Genomic DNA, 19493 nt, shown 5'->3' on the forward strand with positions numbered 1-19493 from the left:
ATTTCTTTGAAGAAGATTCATCTAATTCATTAAATCACTATGGATATATCCTTATATTTTTGTTTATACTATAAATGTTATGCATATTCTACTTTTCAAAGGTTTACTTGAATTAAGTTTCTATTTATATTATCTTTTGTCAAACGTGTTGTATTGTGTAAGAGTCGTTCCGACAGCGCTAATGTTTAATGTCTTGTCTTAAGCTTTGGAAGAACCAATACTACTTTGTTTATGTAAAAAAAAGTGTTATTGGTTTAGCCCAGTCTAAGAAAGATTCAGTCATCATTTCTTTGAAGAAGATTCATCTAATTCATTAAATCGCTATGGATATATCCTTATCGTTTTGTTTATAATATAAATGTTATGCGTATTCTACTTTTCAAAGGTTTACTCGAATTAAGTTTTTATTTATATTATCTTTTGTCAAACGTGTTGTATTGTGTAAGAGTCGTTCCGGCAGCGCTAATGTTTAATGTCTTGTCTTAAGCTTTGGCAGAACCAATACTACTTTGTTTATGTAAAAAAAAGTGTTATTGGTTTAGCCCAGTCTAAGAAAGATTCAGTCATCATTTCTTTGAATAAGATTCATCTAATTCATTAAATCACTATGGATATATCCTTATATTTTTGTTTATACTATAAATGTTATGCATATTCTACTTTTCAAAGGTTTACTTGAATTAAGTTTCTATTTATATTATCTTTTGTCAAACGTGTTGTATTGTGTAAGAGTCGTTCCGGCAGCGCTAATGTTTAATGTCTTGTCTTAAGCTTTGGAAGAACCAATACTACTTTGTTTATGTAAAAAAAAGTGTTATTGGTTTAGCCCAGTCTAAGAAAGATTCAGTCATCATTTCTTTGAAGAAGATTCATCTAATTCATTAAATCACTATGGATATATCCTTATATTTTTGTTTATACTATAAATGTTATGCGTATTCTACTTTTCAAAGGTTTACTTGAATTAAGTTTCTATTTATATTATCTTTTGTCAAACGTGTTGTATTGTGTAAGAGTCGTTCCGGCAGCGCTAATGTTTAATGTCTTGTCTTAAACTATGGCAGCACCAATAACACTTTGTTTATGTAAAAAAAAGTGTTATTGGTTTAGCCCAGTTTAAGAAAGATTCAGTCATCATTTCTTTGAAGAAGATTCATCTAATTCATTAAATCGCTATGGATATATCCTTATCGTTTTGTTTATAATATAAATGTTACATGTTTTCTGGTTAATATTTATAAAATCGATACTTAATTTGTAAACTCACTTGAGAATATTACACGTATAAGATGTTCTAAGCTTGATGCAAGAAATATATTATAGGTACATTGTCTAGCATACTGAAGAAGAATTAATTCTCATCAACATTAAACCTTCACTTAATACAGAAAATTGCTGATTTTTATGTCTCAATACAACAAATAAACTAAATCAAGCAAGAAAAATATGATTTTTTTTTCATTGTTACTAGGCTCCATGAAATAATAAATCTCGAATAAATATATTTTACAGATGTTCTATGTTTTGAGAGTAAACAAAATGAAACTTTGTACATTTAAATTCCAAATTATCTAAAGACGTTGGACAATGACGAATTAACGTCTTCAATATATAATAATGTATAAATTTCGAATTCTGTTACAGTTCAATATTTCTTGTTGAACGTTCAGCGTTCGTCAATCGTTTCAGCAGCACCAATGTCTACAGAAAGGAGCACATGCCTTGACTTAAGCTATGGTTACGACAGGATCACTTCGTTTATTTCAAAGAAACGGTTTTGTTGTAGCCTAGTCTAAGTGAGGAGAAGTCATCGTTAATTCGACCAAGCTCATTAAACATCTGTAATAAAATTAAATCATTGTGAAAATCTGTTTTAGTAAGTTGTTATATAATTTATTAATCGTTTCAGCAACACTTTTGCCTACCGTAAAAAACAGCATAGCATGACTTAACCTGAGCAGCACAAGTGTTAACCTGTGCTATTTGCCTCGGGTAGTAAAGCTAGTGATTTTTTTTCTGATAGACTCTAGTTTATTTAAATGTACTTTATAATATAAACATTAAATTTTAAGTAATTTCTTAGGTTACTCTAGATGAATTTTCTTACTAACATTTATGTATAGGATAAGCTATGGCTATAATTTCATCTTTTTGTTTGACTTGAAAGAAATGATTTTCGAAGCACAGTCTACGGCAGCAGATCTTATTATTTCATTTAAAAAACTCATTAAGCTTATGAAATTATTCTAACTAGAGCTAGTTTTCCTTTTTTTCATTTATTTATTTATTTATTCATAGGAACAAAAACAGAATACTCAATAATCAGAACATACATTAAATTTATGGAATTACACAATTTTGAGCTAGATTACATTCCTAAGCATGTGCACACGGCATGCTCATATCAATTATATATCAATGCAGTCTAGTACTATTCTATATAATAATCAGAAATTAATAAATTACCGCAAATATATAAATTAAAATAAATTGAAATTATGTAACATTAATAATTAAATTATCTAAATAACATTGAATATTTATTACTATTAAACTAATAACAATACATCCATTTGAATTATGAGACCATGATAATAAATGAAATCAAATAATCATAAAATAATACAATTATCGAAAAAAGAGAAAGAATTAAAAGAGAAGAGGATTTAAATTCATAAATTCAGAAATATCTGTCAATAAATTATTAAGTATTTCCAGTCGATCATTGAATCGTAGGTATAATATTCCTTACAATATTTTTAAATTTTGGGAAATTGTGATTGAATATGTTTAATATGTCACTGTGTTTTAAAAGTAAATCGTTGTAAGTACGACAAAATCTAACAATTGGATTATAATATGATGTATTATTACTGTGAACACTGAATACGAAACTATTCAAGTGTGCACGATGATATCTAAATTTTATATTAAAATTAATATATGATAACAAGGCAGAAAATTCTTAGTACTGAGAGCGCCATTATATTTAGCTGATATTTTTAGAAGTGAACCATCTGAATGTGTATTGTATGTTGTTGATTGATAAATAGATGCAAAATAGGAGGAAAAAAGCTCACATATACCTTTATGGTCATGAGATATAAGATAACCGTAGGTCATCGTTTGTGGAATTGGTTTGTTAGATTTTTTTATTATTAACAAAGTTCTAAAAATGTTTTAAGCCATTATCTAGAGTCGATTCAACAGAGGTGACAAATGTTTTGTAGTCCTGATCCATGAGGGTTTTGCATCTGGTGCATAGAAGAGGTGTCATAGTCCCTTGGATTGCTGTATATTTAAACATATCACATATAACATTTATCGAACATTTAAGTATTGTGAATTATCTGAAGTTTTAATTCGTAATATTGTTGTAGCTTAAACACCCGCATAAGAAAAACACTGAGAAGAAAGGCATATCTTGACTTCAACTAATACTACGACGCGATCACTTCCTTTATTTTGCAGAAGTAATTTCGTCGTAGTACAGGCTAAGGAATAAATGATTCATTGTTTGTTTTGGAAGAAACTCTTGGTTTATTTTTCAGAATTAATTTACGGCATGACCTTACTTTTTGTTTATTTGATATATTGTATTAATTCGTTTCGGTAGGACTTTTGTCTGAAGAAAAGAACATATTCCTTGATTTAATTTGTGCTTCGGACAAAATGACTTCGTTTATTTCAAAAAAGTTATTTTTTCGTAGCACAAGATAAGCGAAGAAATCTCATCGTTTGTATCGAAAAGAGTTATTAAGCTGATTATATTATTGTGTTGGACTCTATTGCTGTGTTTCTTAATATTAAGATTTTACTAATTTCACAATTTAGCAACAACATCTGCAGAACGAAACACAAAGAGCAATTAAGAGATGTCTTGACTTAAACTGTGACTACGACAGGTTCATTTCGTTTATTTCATTGAAATGGTACTGTTGCAGTACAGTCTAAGCAAGGCGAAGGCAGCATTTGTTGGGCGGAGATTTATAAATGTACTAAAATAACAGTGAATATGTACTTATTTCATCGTTTACACTACTATTACTAAGCAAGGGTAAGTCATCATTTGTTCGAGGAAGACTCATTTAACCGATTAACTAATTGTGAAGATATGCTTATTTTGTTGTTTATAATAAAAATGTTATGCGTATTCTACTTTCAAAGGTTTACTTGATTTAAGTTTCTATTTAATGTCTTGTGCATCTCTTAAAATTTGGCGCTTAAATTAACATGCAGCTCGAATTTTATCCTTTGATAATGTTGGATATTATTTCCCTTTTTCACTGTAGGAATTATTATATATGTATAATAATTATTATTAAGCTGCTCAGTTCCTTCAACATATCATTTAAAACACGAGTCTTTAACTAGATAATAAGTGTTTAGAGTAACCGAGGCAAACGTTCCGTCGGAGGAATGCGAGTGCATCCAACGCTTGTCGATCGAGAAATGTGTCTCTGAGAGTCGACTCTGCGCTGGCCCCGACGTTCCGTCAGTGCGAACTGCCACGCCAACTGCCGACCGACTACGCACTTTGCCTTTAAAAAAAGTCAAATCAGCGTCTTTTTTTATTTGTGCTGACATATATATATTTATGGGCGGAGTAGGCGGCGGCTGAATCGAATCTATTGATATGAAATTTTGTACATCGGTCGTCTAGAGCGCTTGAATCTAATTATGTGTTTCCTATTTTTTTTTTTTTGTGTTTATGACTTGATCTTGTATTGAAATCAAGAATCCTTCCGTTTCAGGGAATAAGTAACCTAATTTAAATTAAAGAAATAATTGAGGGAGCTTTAGACTATATGGCAATACTTACTATACAGCATTATTATTAAGCTGCTCAGTTCCTTCAACATATCATTTAAAACACAATATCAATTACAATATATTGTAATTGCGCAACGTCATTTGCAAATATTGTTTATCTTATAAAAATGTTTTCTTAAGGATGTCATTCTTGTATTATTAAGATTTTATCTTACTTTAATTTTAGAGAAACTTTTACTTTAATACTTACATGTACATGCTTTTATTTGGGTTTAAGTATAAAAGCGTGTATTTGTAGAATTAAAGTTAAAGTACATACTAATCATCGGCCGTTCGACGACGTTTCAAGATATAACAAGCTATTAAGTCGATTAATTGATAATATTTTTGTTTTTGATCATTATCATTCATAATTTAAAGATTATCACTTGTATAATGATTTAGACGACTTAAATGATTTTCATGTGTGTATTTGTAACGTTTTAGTATCTTTAAATATTTATTAGTAATACATATATATTAAGTATAAGTATTAATGTCTAAATATTTGTACGAAAGTTTTTGAAATTTCTCTCAGAATGGGTTGTATAGAGGAAATGGCACGTTGTTCTATTTATTTATTATGATCTGACTTTGTTGGATGTACTCGATTCTGATTTTTAAACATTACATTGGTGGAATTCTAGTGATGGTATGGCTTACAATGGCTAAAGAACACTTAGTTCATTGTAATTGAAAAATATTTCCTCCCCTTCCTTTGGAAGTAGAAAAGGTCGGGTCGGCGGTGGCTCAATCGCATCTATTTATTTTAACAATTTTTGTAATCTCATATTGTCAAGTTGCAATAAAAATAATAAGAAATTTTTGCTAAATATAAAAAAAACAGCGTAAGTGAATAGATTCGGTTGGAGGGGTGTTGGGCGGCCATCTTTATTATAAGATATAATATGTAATAAATATTTATATGTTTGTCTAATAAATATAAATAATACTTATTGTCTTTCCTAAAGCTGAATTATGATATTAGTTTGAATATATGAAATCAAAACATTTATAATCTGTATATCAAGAATAAAAAATGTACAACAGGGCGACCTCGTTACCTCACTTCGGTCACAGTCATCGTAAGGTACGATTTATTAAATAGAATAAGGTCTTTACGATGACTTCGATTGAAATGACCATCTCATCGATAGAAGGCGGCACGAAGAATCTAATCAACTTGATTCTGCAATTAATATCGTAATTAGTCAGCTGATTAAGTTATTATAAGCTATACGAAATGTTCAAATAGGCTTTGTTCGATCATTTAATCTTGTATATCACATTTTTTATTTATAACTTTTTCATGATTTAAAAGGTTGCGTTGATAATATTTAATTATGATATCTGCTTATTATTTGTGTTTTTAAATTTACTTTATTTAAATTTCCTTTTTAATAAATCTTGTTAAATCTTATTCGTTTGTTGTATATTGTGTACTGATCGTTTCAGCAGCACTAGTGCCTCCTGCCTTGATTTAAGCTATGGCTACCACAAGATGACTTCGTTTATTTCAAGGAAGTGATTTTGTTATAGCCTAGTCTAAGCAAGGGTAAGTCATCATTTGTTCGAGGAAGACTCATTTAATTGATTAACTAATTGTGAATATATGCTTATTTTGTTGTTTATAATATAAATGTTATGCGTATTCTACTTTTCAAAGGTTTACTCGAATTAAGTTTTTATTTATATTATCTTTTGTCAAAAGTGTTGTATTGTGTAAGAGTCGTTCCGGCAGCGCTAATGTTTAATGTCTTGTCTTAAACTATGGCAGCACCAATACAACTTTGTTTATGTAAAAAAAAGTGTTATTGGTTTAGCCCAGTCTAAGAAAGATTCAGTCATCATTTATTTGAAGAAGATTCATCTAATTCATTAAATCGCTATGGATATATCCTTATCGTTTTGTTTATAATATAAATGTTATGCGTATTCTACTTTTCAAAGGTTTACTTGAATTAAGTTTCTATTTATATTATCTTTTGTCAAACGTGTTGTATTGTGTAAGAGTCGTTCCGGCAGCGCTAATGTTTAATGTCTTGTCTTAAACTATGGCAACACCAATAACACTTTGTTTATGTAAAAAAAAGTGTTATTGGTTTAGCCCAGTCTAAGAAAGATTCAGTCATCATTTCTTTGAAGAAGATTCATCTAATTCATTAAATCGCTATGGATATATCCTTATCGTTTTGTTTATAATATAAATGTTATGCGTATTCTACTTTTCAAAGGTTTACTCGAATTAAGTTTTTATTTATATTATCTTTTGTCAAACGTGTTGTATTGTGTAAGAGTCGTTCCGGCAGCGCTAATGTTTAATATCTTGTCTTAAGCTTTGGCAGTACCAATACTACTTTGTTTATGTAAAAAAAGTGTTATTGGTTTAGCCCAGTCTAAGAAAGATTCAGTCATCATTTCTTTGAAGAAGATTCATCTAATTCATTAAATCACTATGGATATATCCTTATATTTTTGTTTATACTATAAATGTTATGCGTATTCTACTTTTCAAAGGTTTACTCGAATTAAGTTTTTATTTATATTATCTTTTGTCAAACGTGTTGTATTGTGTAAGAGTCGTTCCGGCAGCGCTAATGTTTAATGTCTTGTCTTAAACTATGGCAACACCAATAACACTTTGTTTATGTAAAAAAAAGTGTTATTGGTTTAGCCCAGTCTAAGAAAGATTCAGTCATAATTTCTTTGAAGAAGATTCATCTAATTCATTCAATCGCTATGGATATATCCTTATCGTTTTGTTTATAATATAAATGTTATGCGTATTCTACTTTTCAAAGGTTTACTCGAATTAAGTTTTATTTATATTATCTTTTGTCAAACGTGTTGTATTGTGTAAGAGTCGTTCCGGCAGTGCTAATGTTTAATATCTTGTCTTAAGCTTTGGCAGTACTAATACTACTTTGTTTATGTAAAAAAAAGTGTTATTGGTTTAGCCCAGTCTAAGAAAGATTCAGTCATCATTTCTTTGAAGAAGATTAATCTAATTCATTAAATCACTGTGGATATATCCTTATATTTTTGTTTATACTATAAATGTTATGCATATTCTACTTTTCAAAGGTTTACTTGAATTAAGTTTCTATTTATATTATCTTTTGTCAAACGTGTTGTATTGTGTAAGAGTCGTTCCGGCAGCGCTAATGTTTAATGTCTTGTCTTAAACTATGGCAACACCAATAACACTTTGTTTATGTAAAAAAAAGTGTTATTGGTTTAGCCCAGTCTAAGATAGATTCAGTCATCATTTCTTTGAAGAAGATTCATCTAATTCATTAAATCACTATGGATATATCCTTATATTTTTGTTTATACTATAAATGTTATGCATATTCTACTTTTCAAAGGTTTACTTGAATTAAGTTTCTATTTATATTATCTTTTGTCAAACGTGTTGTATTGTGTAAGAGTCGTTCCGGCAGCGCTAATGTTTAATGTCTTGTCTTAAACTATGGCAACACCAATAACACTTCGTTTATGTAAAAAAAAGTGTTATTGGTTTAGCCCAGTCTAAGAAAGATTCAGTCATCATTTCTTTGAAGAAGATTCATCTAATTCATTAAATCGCTATGGATATATCCTTATCGTTTTGTTTATAATATAAATGTTATGCGTATTATACTTTTCAAAGGTTTACTCGAATTAAGTTTTTATTTATATTATCTTTTGTCAAACGTGTTGTATTGTGTAAGTCGTTCCGGCAGCGCTAATGTTTAATGTCTTGTCTTAAACTTGGACCTGGATAATACCACTTTGTTTATTTAAAAAAAGTGTTATTGTTTTAGCCCAGTTTAAGAAAGATTCAGTCATCATTTCTTTGAAGAAGATTCATCTAATTCATTAAATCGCTATGGATATATCCTTATCGTTTTGTTTATAATATAAATGTTATGCGTATTCTACTTTTCAAAGGTTTACTTGAATTAAGTTTCTATTTATATTATCTTTTTCAAACGTATTGTATTGTGTAAGAGTCGTTCCGGCAGCGCTAATGTTTAATGTCTTGTCTTAAACTACGGCAACACCAATATCACTTTGTTTATTTAAAAAAAAGTGTTATTGTTTTAGCCCAGTCTAAGAAAGATTCAGTCATCATTTCTTTGAAGAAGATTCATCTAATTCATTCAATCGCTATGTATATATCCTCATCTTTTTATTTATAATATAAATGTTACATGTTTTCTGGTTAATATTTATAAAATCGATACTTAATTTGTAAACTCACTTGAGAATATTACACGTATAAGATGTTCTAAGCTTGATGCAAGAAATATATTATAGGTACATTGTCTAGCATACTGAAGAAGAATTAATTCTCATCAACATTAAACCTTCACTTAATATTCCTTTCCATAAAATTAACCATCACTAAATACAGAAAATTGCTGATTTTTATGTCTCAATACAACAAATAAACTAAATCAAGCAAGAAAAATATGATTTTTTTTTCATTGTTACTAGGCTCCATGAAATAATAAATCTCGAATAAATATATTTTACAGATGTTCTATGTTTTGAGAGTAAACAAAATGAAACTTTGTACATTTAAATTCCAAATTATCTAAAGACGTTGGACAATGACGAATTAACGTCTTCAATATATAATAATGTATAAATTTCGAATTCTGTTACAGTTCAATATTTCTTGTTGAACGTTCAGCGTTCGTCAATCGTTTCAGCAGCACCAATGTCTACAGAAAGGAGCACATGCCTTGACTTAAGCTATGGTTACGACAGGATCACTTCGTTTATTTCAAAGAAACGGTTTTGTTGTAGCCTAGTCTAAGTGAGGAGAAGTCATCGTTAATTCGAGCAAGCTCATTAAACATCTGTAATAAAATTAAATCATTGTGAATATCTGTTTTAGTAAGTCAGTTTGTTATATAATTTATTAATCGTTTCAGCAACACTTTTGCCTACCGTAAAAAACAGCATAGCATGACTTAACCTGAGCAGCACAAGTGTTAACCTGTGCTATTTGCCTCGGGTAGTAAAGCTAGTGATTTTTTTTCTGATAGACTCTAGTTTATTATATATATGTTTTCTTAAGGATGTCATTCTTGTATTATTAAGATTTTATCTTACTTTAATTTTAGAGAAACTTTTACTTTAATACTTACATGTACATGCTTTTATTTGGGTTTAAGTATAAAAGCGTGTATTTGTAGAATTAAAGTTAAAGTACATACTAATCATCGGCCGTTCGACGACGTTTCAAGATATAACAAGCTATTAAGTCGATTAATTGATAATATTTTTGTTTTTGATCATTATCTTTCATAATTTAAAGATTATCACTTGTATAATGATTTAGACGACTTAAATGATTTTCATGTGTGTATTTGTAACGTTTTAGTATCTTTAAATATTTATTAGTAATACATATATATTAAGTATAAGTATTAATGTCTAAATATTTGTACGAAAGTTTTTGAAATTTCTCTCAGAATGGGTTGTATAGAGGAAATGGCACGTTGTTCTATTTATTTATTATGATCTGACTTTGTTGGATGTACTCGATTCTGATTTTTAAACATTACATTGGTGGAATTCTAGTGATGGTATGGCTTACAATGGCTAAAGAACACTTAGTTCATTGTAATTGAAAAATATTTCCTCCCCTTCCTTTGGAAGTAGAAAAGGTCGGGTCGGCGGTGGCTCAATCGCATCTATTTATTTTAACAATTTTTGTAATCTCATATTGTCAAGTTGCAATAAAAATAATAAGAAATTTTTGCTAAATATAAAAAAAACAGCGTAAGTGAATAGATTCGGTTGGAGGGGTGTTGGGCGGCCATCTTTGTTATAAGATATAATATGTAATAAATATTTATATGTTTGTCTAATAAATATAAATAATACTTATTGTCTTTCCTAAAGCTGAATTATGATATTAGTTTGAATATATGAAATCAAAACATTTATAATCTATATATCAAGAATAAAAATGTACAACAGGGCGACCTCGTTACCTCACTTCGGTCACAGTCATCGTAAGGTACGATTTATTAAATAGAATAAGGTCTTTACGATGACTTCGATTGAAATGACGGCACGAAGAATCTAATCAACTTGATTCTGCAATTAATATCGTAATTAGTCAGCTGATTAAGTTATTATAAGCTATACGAAATGTTCAAATAGGCTTTGTTCGATCATTTACTCTTGTATATTACATTTTTTATTTATAACTTTTTCACGATTTAAAAGGTTGCGTTGATAATATTTAATTGTGATATCTGCTTATTATTTGTGTTTTTAAATTTACTTTATTTAAATTTCCTTTTTAATAAATCTTGTTAAATCTTATTCGTTTGTTGTATATTGTGTACTGATCGTTTCAGCAGCACTAGTGCCTCCTGCCTTGATTTAAGCTATGGCTACCACAAGATGACTTCGTTTATTTCAAGGAAGTGATTTTGTTATAGCCTAGTCTAAGCAAGGGTAAGTCATCATTTGTTCGAGGAAGACTCATTTAATTGATTAACTAATTGTGAATATATGCTTATTTTGTTGTTTATAATATAAATGTTATGCGTATTCTACTTTTCAAAGGTTTACTCGAATTAAGTTTTTATTTATATTATCTTTTGTCAAACGTGTTGTATTGTGTAAGAGTCGTTCCGGCAGCGCTAATGTTTAATATCTTGTCTTAAGCTTTGGCAGTACCAATACTACTTTGTTTATGTAAAAAAAAGTGTTATTGGTTTAGCCCAGTCTAAGAAAGATTCAGTCATCATTTCTTTGAAGAAGATTCATCTAATTCATTAAATCGCTATGGATATATCCTTATCGTTTTGTTTATAATATAAATGTTATGCGTATTCTACTTTTCAAAGGTTTACTCGAATTAAGTTTTTATTTATATTATCTTTTGTCAAACGTGTTGTATTGTGTAAGAGTCGTTCCGGCAGCGCTAATGTTTAATGTCTTGTCTTAAACTTGGACCTGGATAATACCACTTTGTTTATTTAAAAAAAGTGTTATTGTTTTAGCCCAGTTTAAGAAAGATTCAGTCATCATTTCTTTGAAGAAGATTCATCTAATTCATTAAATCGCTATAGATATATCCTCATCTTTTTGTTTATAATATAAATGTTACATGTTTTCTGGTTAATATTTATAAAATCGATACTTAATTTGTAAACTCACTTGAGAATATTACACGTATAAGATGTTCTAAGCTTGATGCAAGAAATATATTATAGGTACATTGTCTAGCATAATGAAGTAGAATTAATTCTCATCAACATTAAACCTTCACTTAATATTCCTTTCCATAAAATTAACCATCACTAAATACAGAAAATTGCTGATTTTTATGTCTCAATACAACAAATAAACTAAATCAAGCAAGAAAAATATGATTTTTTTTTCATTGTTACTAGGCTCCATGAAATAATAAATCTCGAATAAATATATTTTACAGATGTTCTATGTTTTGAGAGTAAACAAAATGAAACTTTGTACATTTAAATTCCAAATTATCTAAAGACGTTGGACAATGACGAATTAACGTCTTCAATATATAATAATGTATAAATTTCGAATTCTGTTACAGTTCAATATTTCTTGTTGAACGTTCAGTGTTCGTCAATCGTTTCAGCAGCACCAATGTCTACAGAAAGGAGCACATGCCTTGACTTATGCTATGGTTACGACAAGATTACTTTGCCTACCACAAAATGACTTCGTTTATTTCAAAGAAGTTATTTTTTCATAGCACAAGTTAAACGAAGAAATCTCATCGTTTGTTTCGAAAAGAGTTATTAAGCTGATTATATTATTGTGATGAGCTCTATTTCTGTGTTTCTTAATATTAAGATTTTACTAATTTCACGAGTTATAGAGGACCTCGTATGAAGTACCACATGCAAGACAAAGATTTAGAAAGACGTGTCTTTCCTTAAACTTGCATATTGTTTTGCACGACTAAATCACTTCGTTTGAATTTAAGGAAGGGATTCTTTCTTGCTATTGTCTGTGCAAGGAGGTCTCATCGTTTGTTTTTTAACTTGACTTATAATATTATGTTAGAAATAAACATCAGCAGGAAGAAACAAAAAGCCGAAGAAATATCTCGACTTAAATTGGCTATGGTACTTCGTTTGACTTCGTAGCATATTATATTCAATTTTTTTGTAGCATAGTGAGCGAGGAGAAATTTATCGTTTGTATATATATAATTTAGTAAGACTTACATAGGTTTTTTGATTACTCGTATTCTTTTATTACGTTACATTTAAAAACAAGAGGATACTAAATCTAAACCGCAATAAATAAGTAAAGATAAAGGTAAAGATTTATGTTAATTCACATAAATTTACTTTTACTACACCTTTAGAGATATACATATATTTTCTTTTTATATAAATAAATAATAATTAAAATAAAAAAGAAATATGTATTAGTATAAATAAATATAACTTTTCCCACACTCACAAATTTAAATATTTACAATTAAATTTTTTTAATAAAATAAACTTGTTAAACTATGATAAGGGGTGACTCGCCTATTTCAAGCGACTTAATCGTGTAGTTTTTATGTCACCTCATCATTTTTTCATAACGCGCCAAAAGCATAACTCAATAAATATATAATGCAATTAAAATGTAAATGTTCGTAACAGTTTCCAGGCAAAGAACACTGTCATAGCAACAGGAGGCTACCCTCGGATGTATTTTTCCTGCACCGCTGCGCACACCTGCACGGGAGATGGTTGCGCCATGGCTGCCCGGGCCGGCATTCCACTACAAGACTTGGAGTTTATACAGTTTCACCCAACAGGTATAACTTGACGTTGATTTATTTTTTATGATGTCTTTCTTATTTTGCTACTTGAACTGTATTTGTATGTATGTCGGTGTAACTCCGTGATTTTCGCTACTAGGGTCCGTAGGCTATATTAAATGGAAAAAAATCGTATGCTCTTTTATTTTGCAAAATAAGAATGATTCATTGTGAAATTTGTGTAAATATTGATACTACAAAAATTTGATCATGATAAGAGTAAAATCAATGAATAGTAAGAACTATTTTATTATATGTTTATTATTGAAATACTTGCAATTTTGGTTCTTTTTTGTATTATTTTATCCAGTCAATTGTATTTTGTAATTTTTTTTAATTTTGTTAAACTTTTTTTAAAGCTATTTTATAATTAACTTCTCGAACTATATATTTAATTATTTCATAAAAAAAAGTTTAGCATAAATATAATATTAATGACGAAGTAGGGTAGGGTACATAAAAATATTTTTGTCGTTGTCAGGCATGTATGGGTCTGGATGTTTAATGACGGAAGGCTGTCGTGGCGAAGGTGGATACATCGTTAATAGTGAAGGAGAACGGTTTATGGAACGATATGCTCCAAAAGCTAAAGATTTAGCAAGTCGAGATGTTGTTTCAAGATCTATCGCAACTGAGATACGACAAGGTAATACAATCAAAATCAAAATATACTTTATTCAAGTAGGCTTTTACATGCACTTTTGAATCGTCATTTTACAAACTATATGAGGATAAATAAAGGTACCACCGGTTTCGAATGCAGTTTCTACAGAGAAGAACCGACAAGAATACAGTCATGTTAGTTAAATACAATTATATATGTATGTTATGTCTCCTGCCTGGAAGTCGACAAGCATTAATTCCACGCTTTTTTATCATCTATATAAACTTGTATTGAATAATATGTCTTCTTTACCAATGTATTTTTTACAAATGATTTGAATTTATGAATAAATTATAAAAAGTATATAATACAAAAAAAACTGGCGAACTGGTTGGTTCGTAGTACCTTGTTTCATTTCTGTAGATGTTCAGGGCAAAAACCAGCAGTCGCCTTTAAATAATAGTTATGAAAATTTGTTACCAAATCTTGTAAGGTTTTTTTTTCGTTCTGTGAATAGGATTGCAATAAGTAGGGGTTTTTTTATTGATATAGGTAAAGTTACTAAATGTTGGTTTATGTTTAACAGTTCCTAAGACTTTTACAGCTCAAACAATATATCTTCCACAGTTAAATAATAATAACGGTAGGCGACCTGACGAATAATACTGACCATTATTTACGTCATCAATGCTGCACTAATCTCGGGAATTACGAATATATTTTGTACTTTTAATTACATTGGCTCACTCACGCTATAAACCAGTAGATAAAATTACTATAACTAATAAGGTAGCACCTACTTTTTTTATCTCGTCGGAAAAATGCTTTACGCATTAAGTAACGGAGTATAGAACTCGCCGGTGCTCAGGACACCTGGTGCGCCCTAATACCCTCGAGACACCCACTAAAAATCCAGCGGTTTCGCATACCGAGACAAACTTGCACAAAGCCACTGTATTCTTGTTTACTTGATGGTTAACCAAATAAACAAGTATTTAGCGATAATTTTTGACATTACGTTTTTCAGGTCGAGGCGTCGGACCGAAGAAAGACCACGTATACCTTCAACTCCATCACCTTCCTCCAGAAGTAATTCGAGAAAGGCTTCCCGGTATTTCTGAGACGGCATGGACATTTACGGGAGCTGATGTTTACACGCAACCTGTTCCTATCGTACCAACAGTTCATTATACGATGGGTGGCATACCAATTAATTACAAAGGAGAGGTACAAAGATTGTTAAAGTTGAGGTTAAAAAGAAAAAAATAAAATTCACAATTATTTTAATGAATTAGCTACTCTGTCCGGTTTTAATATATATTTTTTTACAAACATGTCTTTTCTGCTTTGTAATATTCGTACAGATGTTGAAATTTAATGTATAAAAATATTTTTGTACATCCAATGTAAAACATTTTAATAATTACTCTTGTCTATCAGTCACGGGCTTTATTCCAAAATGTACTTAACAAAAACAGTTGAATGTGGTTCACAAGGAGTCGAGTTTCGCAATAACGAATTAATATTTTTGGACAAGCTCCAAAAATTAGGGATTCAAATTAGATTTTAGAAATGTTGTAACTTTCAGTAGACTAGACAAGGTGAAATCGACAAAGTGATTCCGAATCCTTGTCAATCTTGGAATAAATCGAATACATAATATTATGTTTATACATTTTGGTTTTAACTATAAAATAAATTGCTAAATGGCTTCGCCTGTGCACGCTGACCCACTAATTCTTCTTATTATTATTCCATTTCGCTCCAGACTACTTCGACTGTAATTTGACTGTTATTTTTTTCCAATAGATTTCATTGTCATGACCTTTTTTTAACAATACGATGTATAATTTCAGGCGTTAATTCACGATAATGGATGTGACAAGGTTGTTTGTGGTCTACATTCTGCCGGGGAAGCTGTAAGCAACTGCCATGGTGCTAACCGGTTGGGAGCAAATTCTATACTAGATGTGGTTGTTTTCGGCAAAGCAATCGGTTTAAACATAGCTAAAATATATAAGCCCGGTGCAAAACAACCAGACTTAAAGAAAGTAAGAGCTTTAACTACATTTGTTAAATATAGTATTCAGATATTCTTTACCAAATGGTAATAGTTTATACAAAGTATTTAGTTACATAGATGGTGAAAGGGTACCACCATATGATGATGGTACCAGCGGACGTGCCTTCCTACTATAACAAAACAATAATAAAAAATATTTTCAGAGCATTTTCGACTCCGCCCTTGACAATCTGAATAAGGTGCGAAATTTAGGCGGTTCTACATCTGTACACGAATTGCGAGAATTAATGAGGTCCACTATGCAAAACAAATGTGGTGTGTTCAGAGACCAAAAACTACTTAGTGAAGGTAATATATTTGTAATTGTATTGTATGCTTGGGAAGGATTTAAATGATTTAGAAACATAATCTATAATACAAACTATGATATGCCAATATAAAAATAATATTTTGTTGCATATCATGTTTAAACTAATTTAGTCAAGATTGTAATATTCTTTATCATTTTAATTGTCATGGATAAAAAAGTGTGCATAGTTTCAAACTAATTTAATCATCATCAGACCATTTGCAAAAAACCGCACTAAAATCAGAAAATTTATAACCTTTTTAGTAATATGTATTGTCTGTGTTTTACTATTATTAGTCGGAAAGATTTTAAAACTATACAGGTGACTACAAATATTGAAAGAAATCTAGTATAACTAAATTCTATCTATTTATCAACATTAAAAACGAGTAAACGTTTTTGTAGCGATTAAAAAAAGGGACGCTTAAAACGCTAAAAATAAATATATAAAATTTCTACCAGAAGGTCAGAGTTCGCTATTACACTGTTTAAATTTAGAATATTGACAAGCTTAAATTTTATGTTCTTGATTTAATTCAATATTTGTCTATACCCATTCCTCCCCCCCCTCCCCATGAGAAACAAAAACTACTGTAGTAGTACAAACTATATTATGAAAAAACAACTACTGTTAGAGATAGATGAGAGAGAACACTTCAATGGCAATTTTTTTCTAAATAGCATTCATTAAAAAGAAGTAGCATTACTGTTGCTCGTTGACGCTCATAAATTTACCACCGATTCCAAAAGAAATATGATTAGCATGATTATTGTTTTTATCCCATGGAATCGTTCTCGAAGAAGGTTGATGGTATGTATCCCTAGTAGTATATAAAATATACAGAATGGCCTTAAGTTGATGGTGCCATGTTGACATCACAAGCATATGCATTTGCAAAAACTTATTCCCATCTTTAAACATGAAATCTTCATTACCTTTCAGCAAACACTGAGATACAGAAATGGTATAAGATGTTCGAAGACATACGTGTAACAGATCAACGGCTTAACTGGAATTCCGATCTGATTGAGACTTTGGAACTTCAGAACATGCTCCAGACTGCTGTTCAAGTTGTAGCTTGTGCTCTCAATCGTAAGGAGAGTCGCGGCGCCCATTTTAGAGATGACTTTCCGAAACGAATTGATGAAATGGATTATAGCAAGCCTACTAAGGGACAGGTGAAAATGCAACCTCAGAAATCATTAGCGTCATAATTATTTAGATAATATTAGTCTACTGCTACACATAGACCTTTCTCAAACTACGCCAAATAATGAAGTCTTGCTGGTCACCCCCTCTAGTCCCGCCAATTTTTTCAGATCATCATTCCACCTGAGTGGAGGACGTTCTTCACTGCGTTAGCCGATACACGGTCTCTTTTCTAACATTGACCTGCAAACAACGGTTGCCGGACAATCCACATACATTTACATTACATTAACAGCCTGTAAATTTCCCATTGCTGGGCTAAGGCCTCCTCTCCCTCTGAGAAGGTTTGGAGCATATTCCACCACGCTGTTCCAATGCGGGTTGGTGGAATATAAATGTGGCAGAATTTCGTTGAAATTAGACACATGCATGTTTCCTCAGGATGTTTTCCTTCACCGCCGAGAACGAGATGAATTATAAACACAAATTAAGCACATGAAGATTCAGTGGTGCCTGCCTGGGTTTGAACCCGAAATCATCGGTTAAGATGCACGCGTTCTAACCACTGGGCCATCTCTGCTCTCACATACATTTACATACATCATATCTTAACATAGGGACACACGATACTGCATGATACTGGCACAATAGAATAAATCTATTACATTTAAAATATTTTATGTTTTTATTTTATAGGTAGGCAGACGGGACGGTGCAAATGAATGATCACCACCGCCCGTGGACAATAGATAAAAAATCATGCAATAGTTAAATAACTTGTCTGCTGTATATTATATTATATAGATTACTAGTTGACCAGCCCCATTCGTTGTTCGACATAAAAAGTAACTATCCTTCCTTGGAGTTCAAGCTTCCTTTAAACCAAATTTGATCAAATTCGGTTCAGTATTTTGATCGTGAAAGAGCAACAAGCCAGACAGACAGAGTTAAATTCGCATTTATAATATTAGTATAGATGGATTTTTTATCGTTTTTTTTTTATTGTTATAGACACCGAAACCAATCAACCAACATTGGAGGAAACACAGCCTGTCAAGAGTCGATTTAAAAACTGGGAAAGTCGATATAACCTACCGGCGAGTTATTGATAAGACATTGGACAATGAAGTTGAAACCATCCCACCAGTACCGAGAGTGTATTAATTTTTAAATAAACCTTTCAATGTTATTTAAATAATTAATGTTATTTTCAAATATTTAAATATAAATGTTTTACTGAAAAATGTTTTTTTTTTTTTGCAAATGCTGTATTTAGTAGTTTATTTTTTGTGTATTGTAACAATCAAGAAAAATTATGATACCTTATTTGATTTATGAAGTTCACAACAACAGTATTGATTTCAATATTCCAAACTCCGTGCAATTTATAGTATACCGATTATAGATTTTCGAATATCCAATTACTTGTGCACATACAATATAACAAATTTCCATGTAATGGTTTAATTGTGTGGTTATAATTAATAAATAATAAACAGGAATTATTTTTATATGATTTCCACAGACTAAACGACCGTTGTTTTGTTTAATTATTTTTTTTAAGGTTAGAGTTATAGTTAGTTTTATTTATGTATTGATCGCTTTCATATAGGTAACGCAAAGCTGTCTGTAGTCAGTACCAGATTACGTGATAAATTAACATCTACTCAAACAGTTTCATTGTGGCAATCAACATTGTGGCTTTGATGATATGAAAGTATGTTATAGAGTTTTAGACATGCG

General features: G+C 30.3%; 1 protein-coding gene across 1 annotated transcript in view; it reads left to right on the forward strand.

The window, feature by feature from the left end:
• LOC113396550 (succinate dehydrogenase [ubiquinone] flavoprotein subunit, mitochondrial-like) overlaps positions 1-18914 on the forward strand; it is a 65647-nt gene extending 46733 nt beyond the window's left edge. The window contains exons 5-11 of the mRNA XM_064220356.1: positions 13464-13621; positions 14106-14270; positions 15256-15455; positions 16085-16279; positions 16455-16599; positions 17544-17779; positions 18762-18914. Of these exons, the coding sequence (XP_064076426.1) occupies positions 13464-13621; positions 14106-14270; positions 15256-15455; positions 16085-16279; positions 16455-16599; positions 17544-17779; positions 18762-18914 (1252 nt within the window). The remainder of the gene's footprint in view (positions 1-13463; positions 13622-14105; positions 14271-15255; positions 15456-16084; positions 16280-16454; positions 16600-17543; positions 17780-18761) is intronic.
• Positions 18915-19493: the final 579 nt, after the last annotated feature.

This window comes from Vanessa tameamea, chromosome Z (assembly GCF_037043105.1).
Source record: "Vanessa tameamea isolate UH-Manoa-2023 chromosome Z, ilVanTame1 primary haplotype, whole genome shotgun sequence".
In the NCBI taxonomy this organism is placed as follows: Eukaryota; Metazoa; Arthropoda; class Insecta; order Lepidoptera; family Nymphalidae; genus Vanessa; species Vanessa tameamea.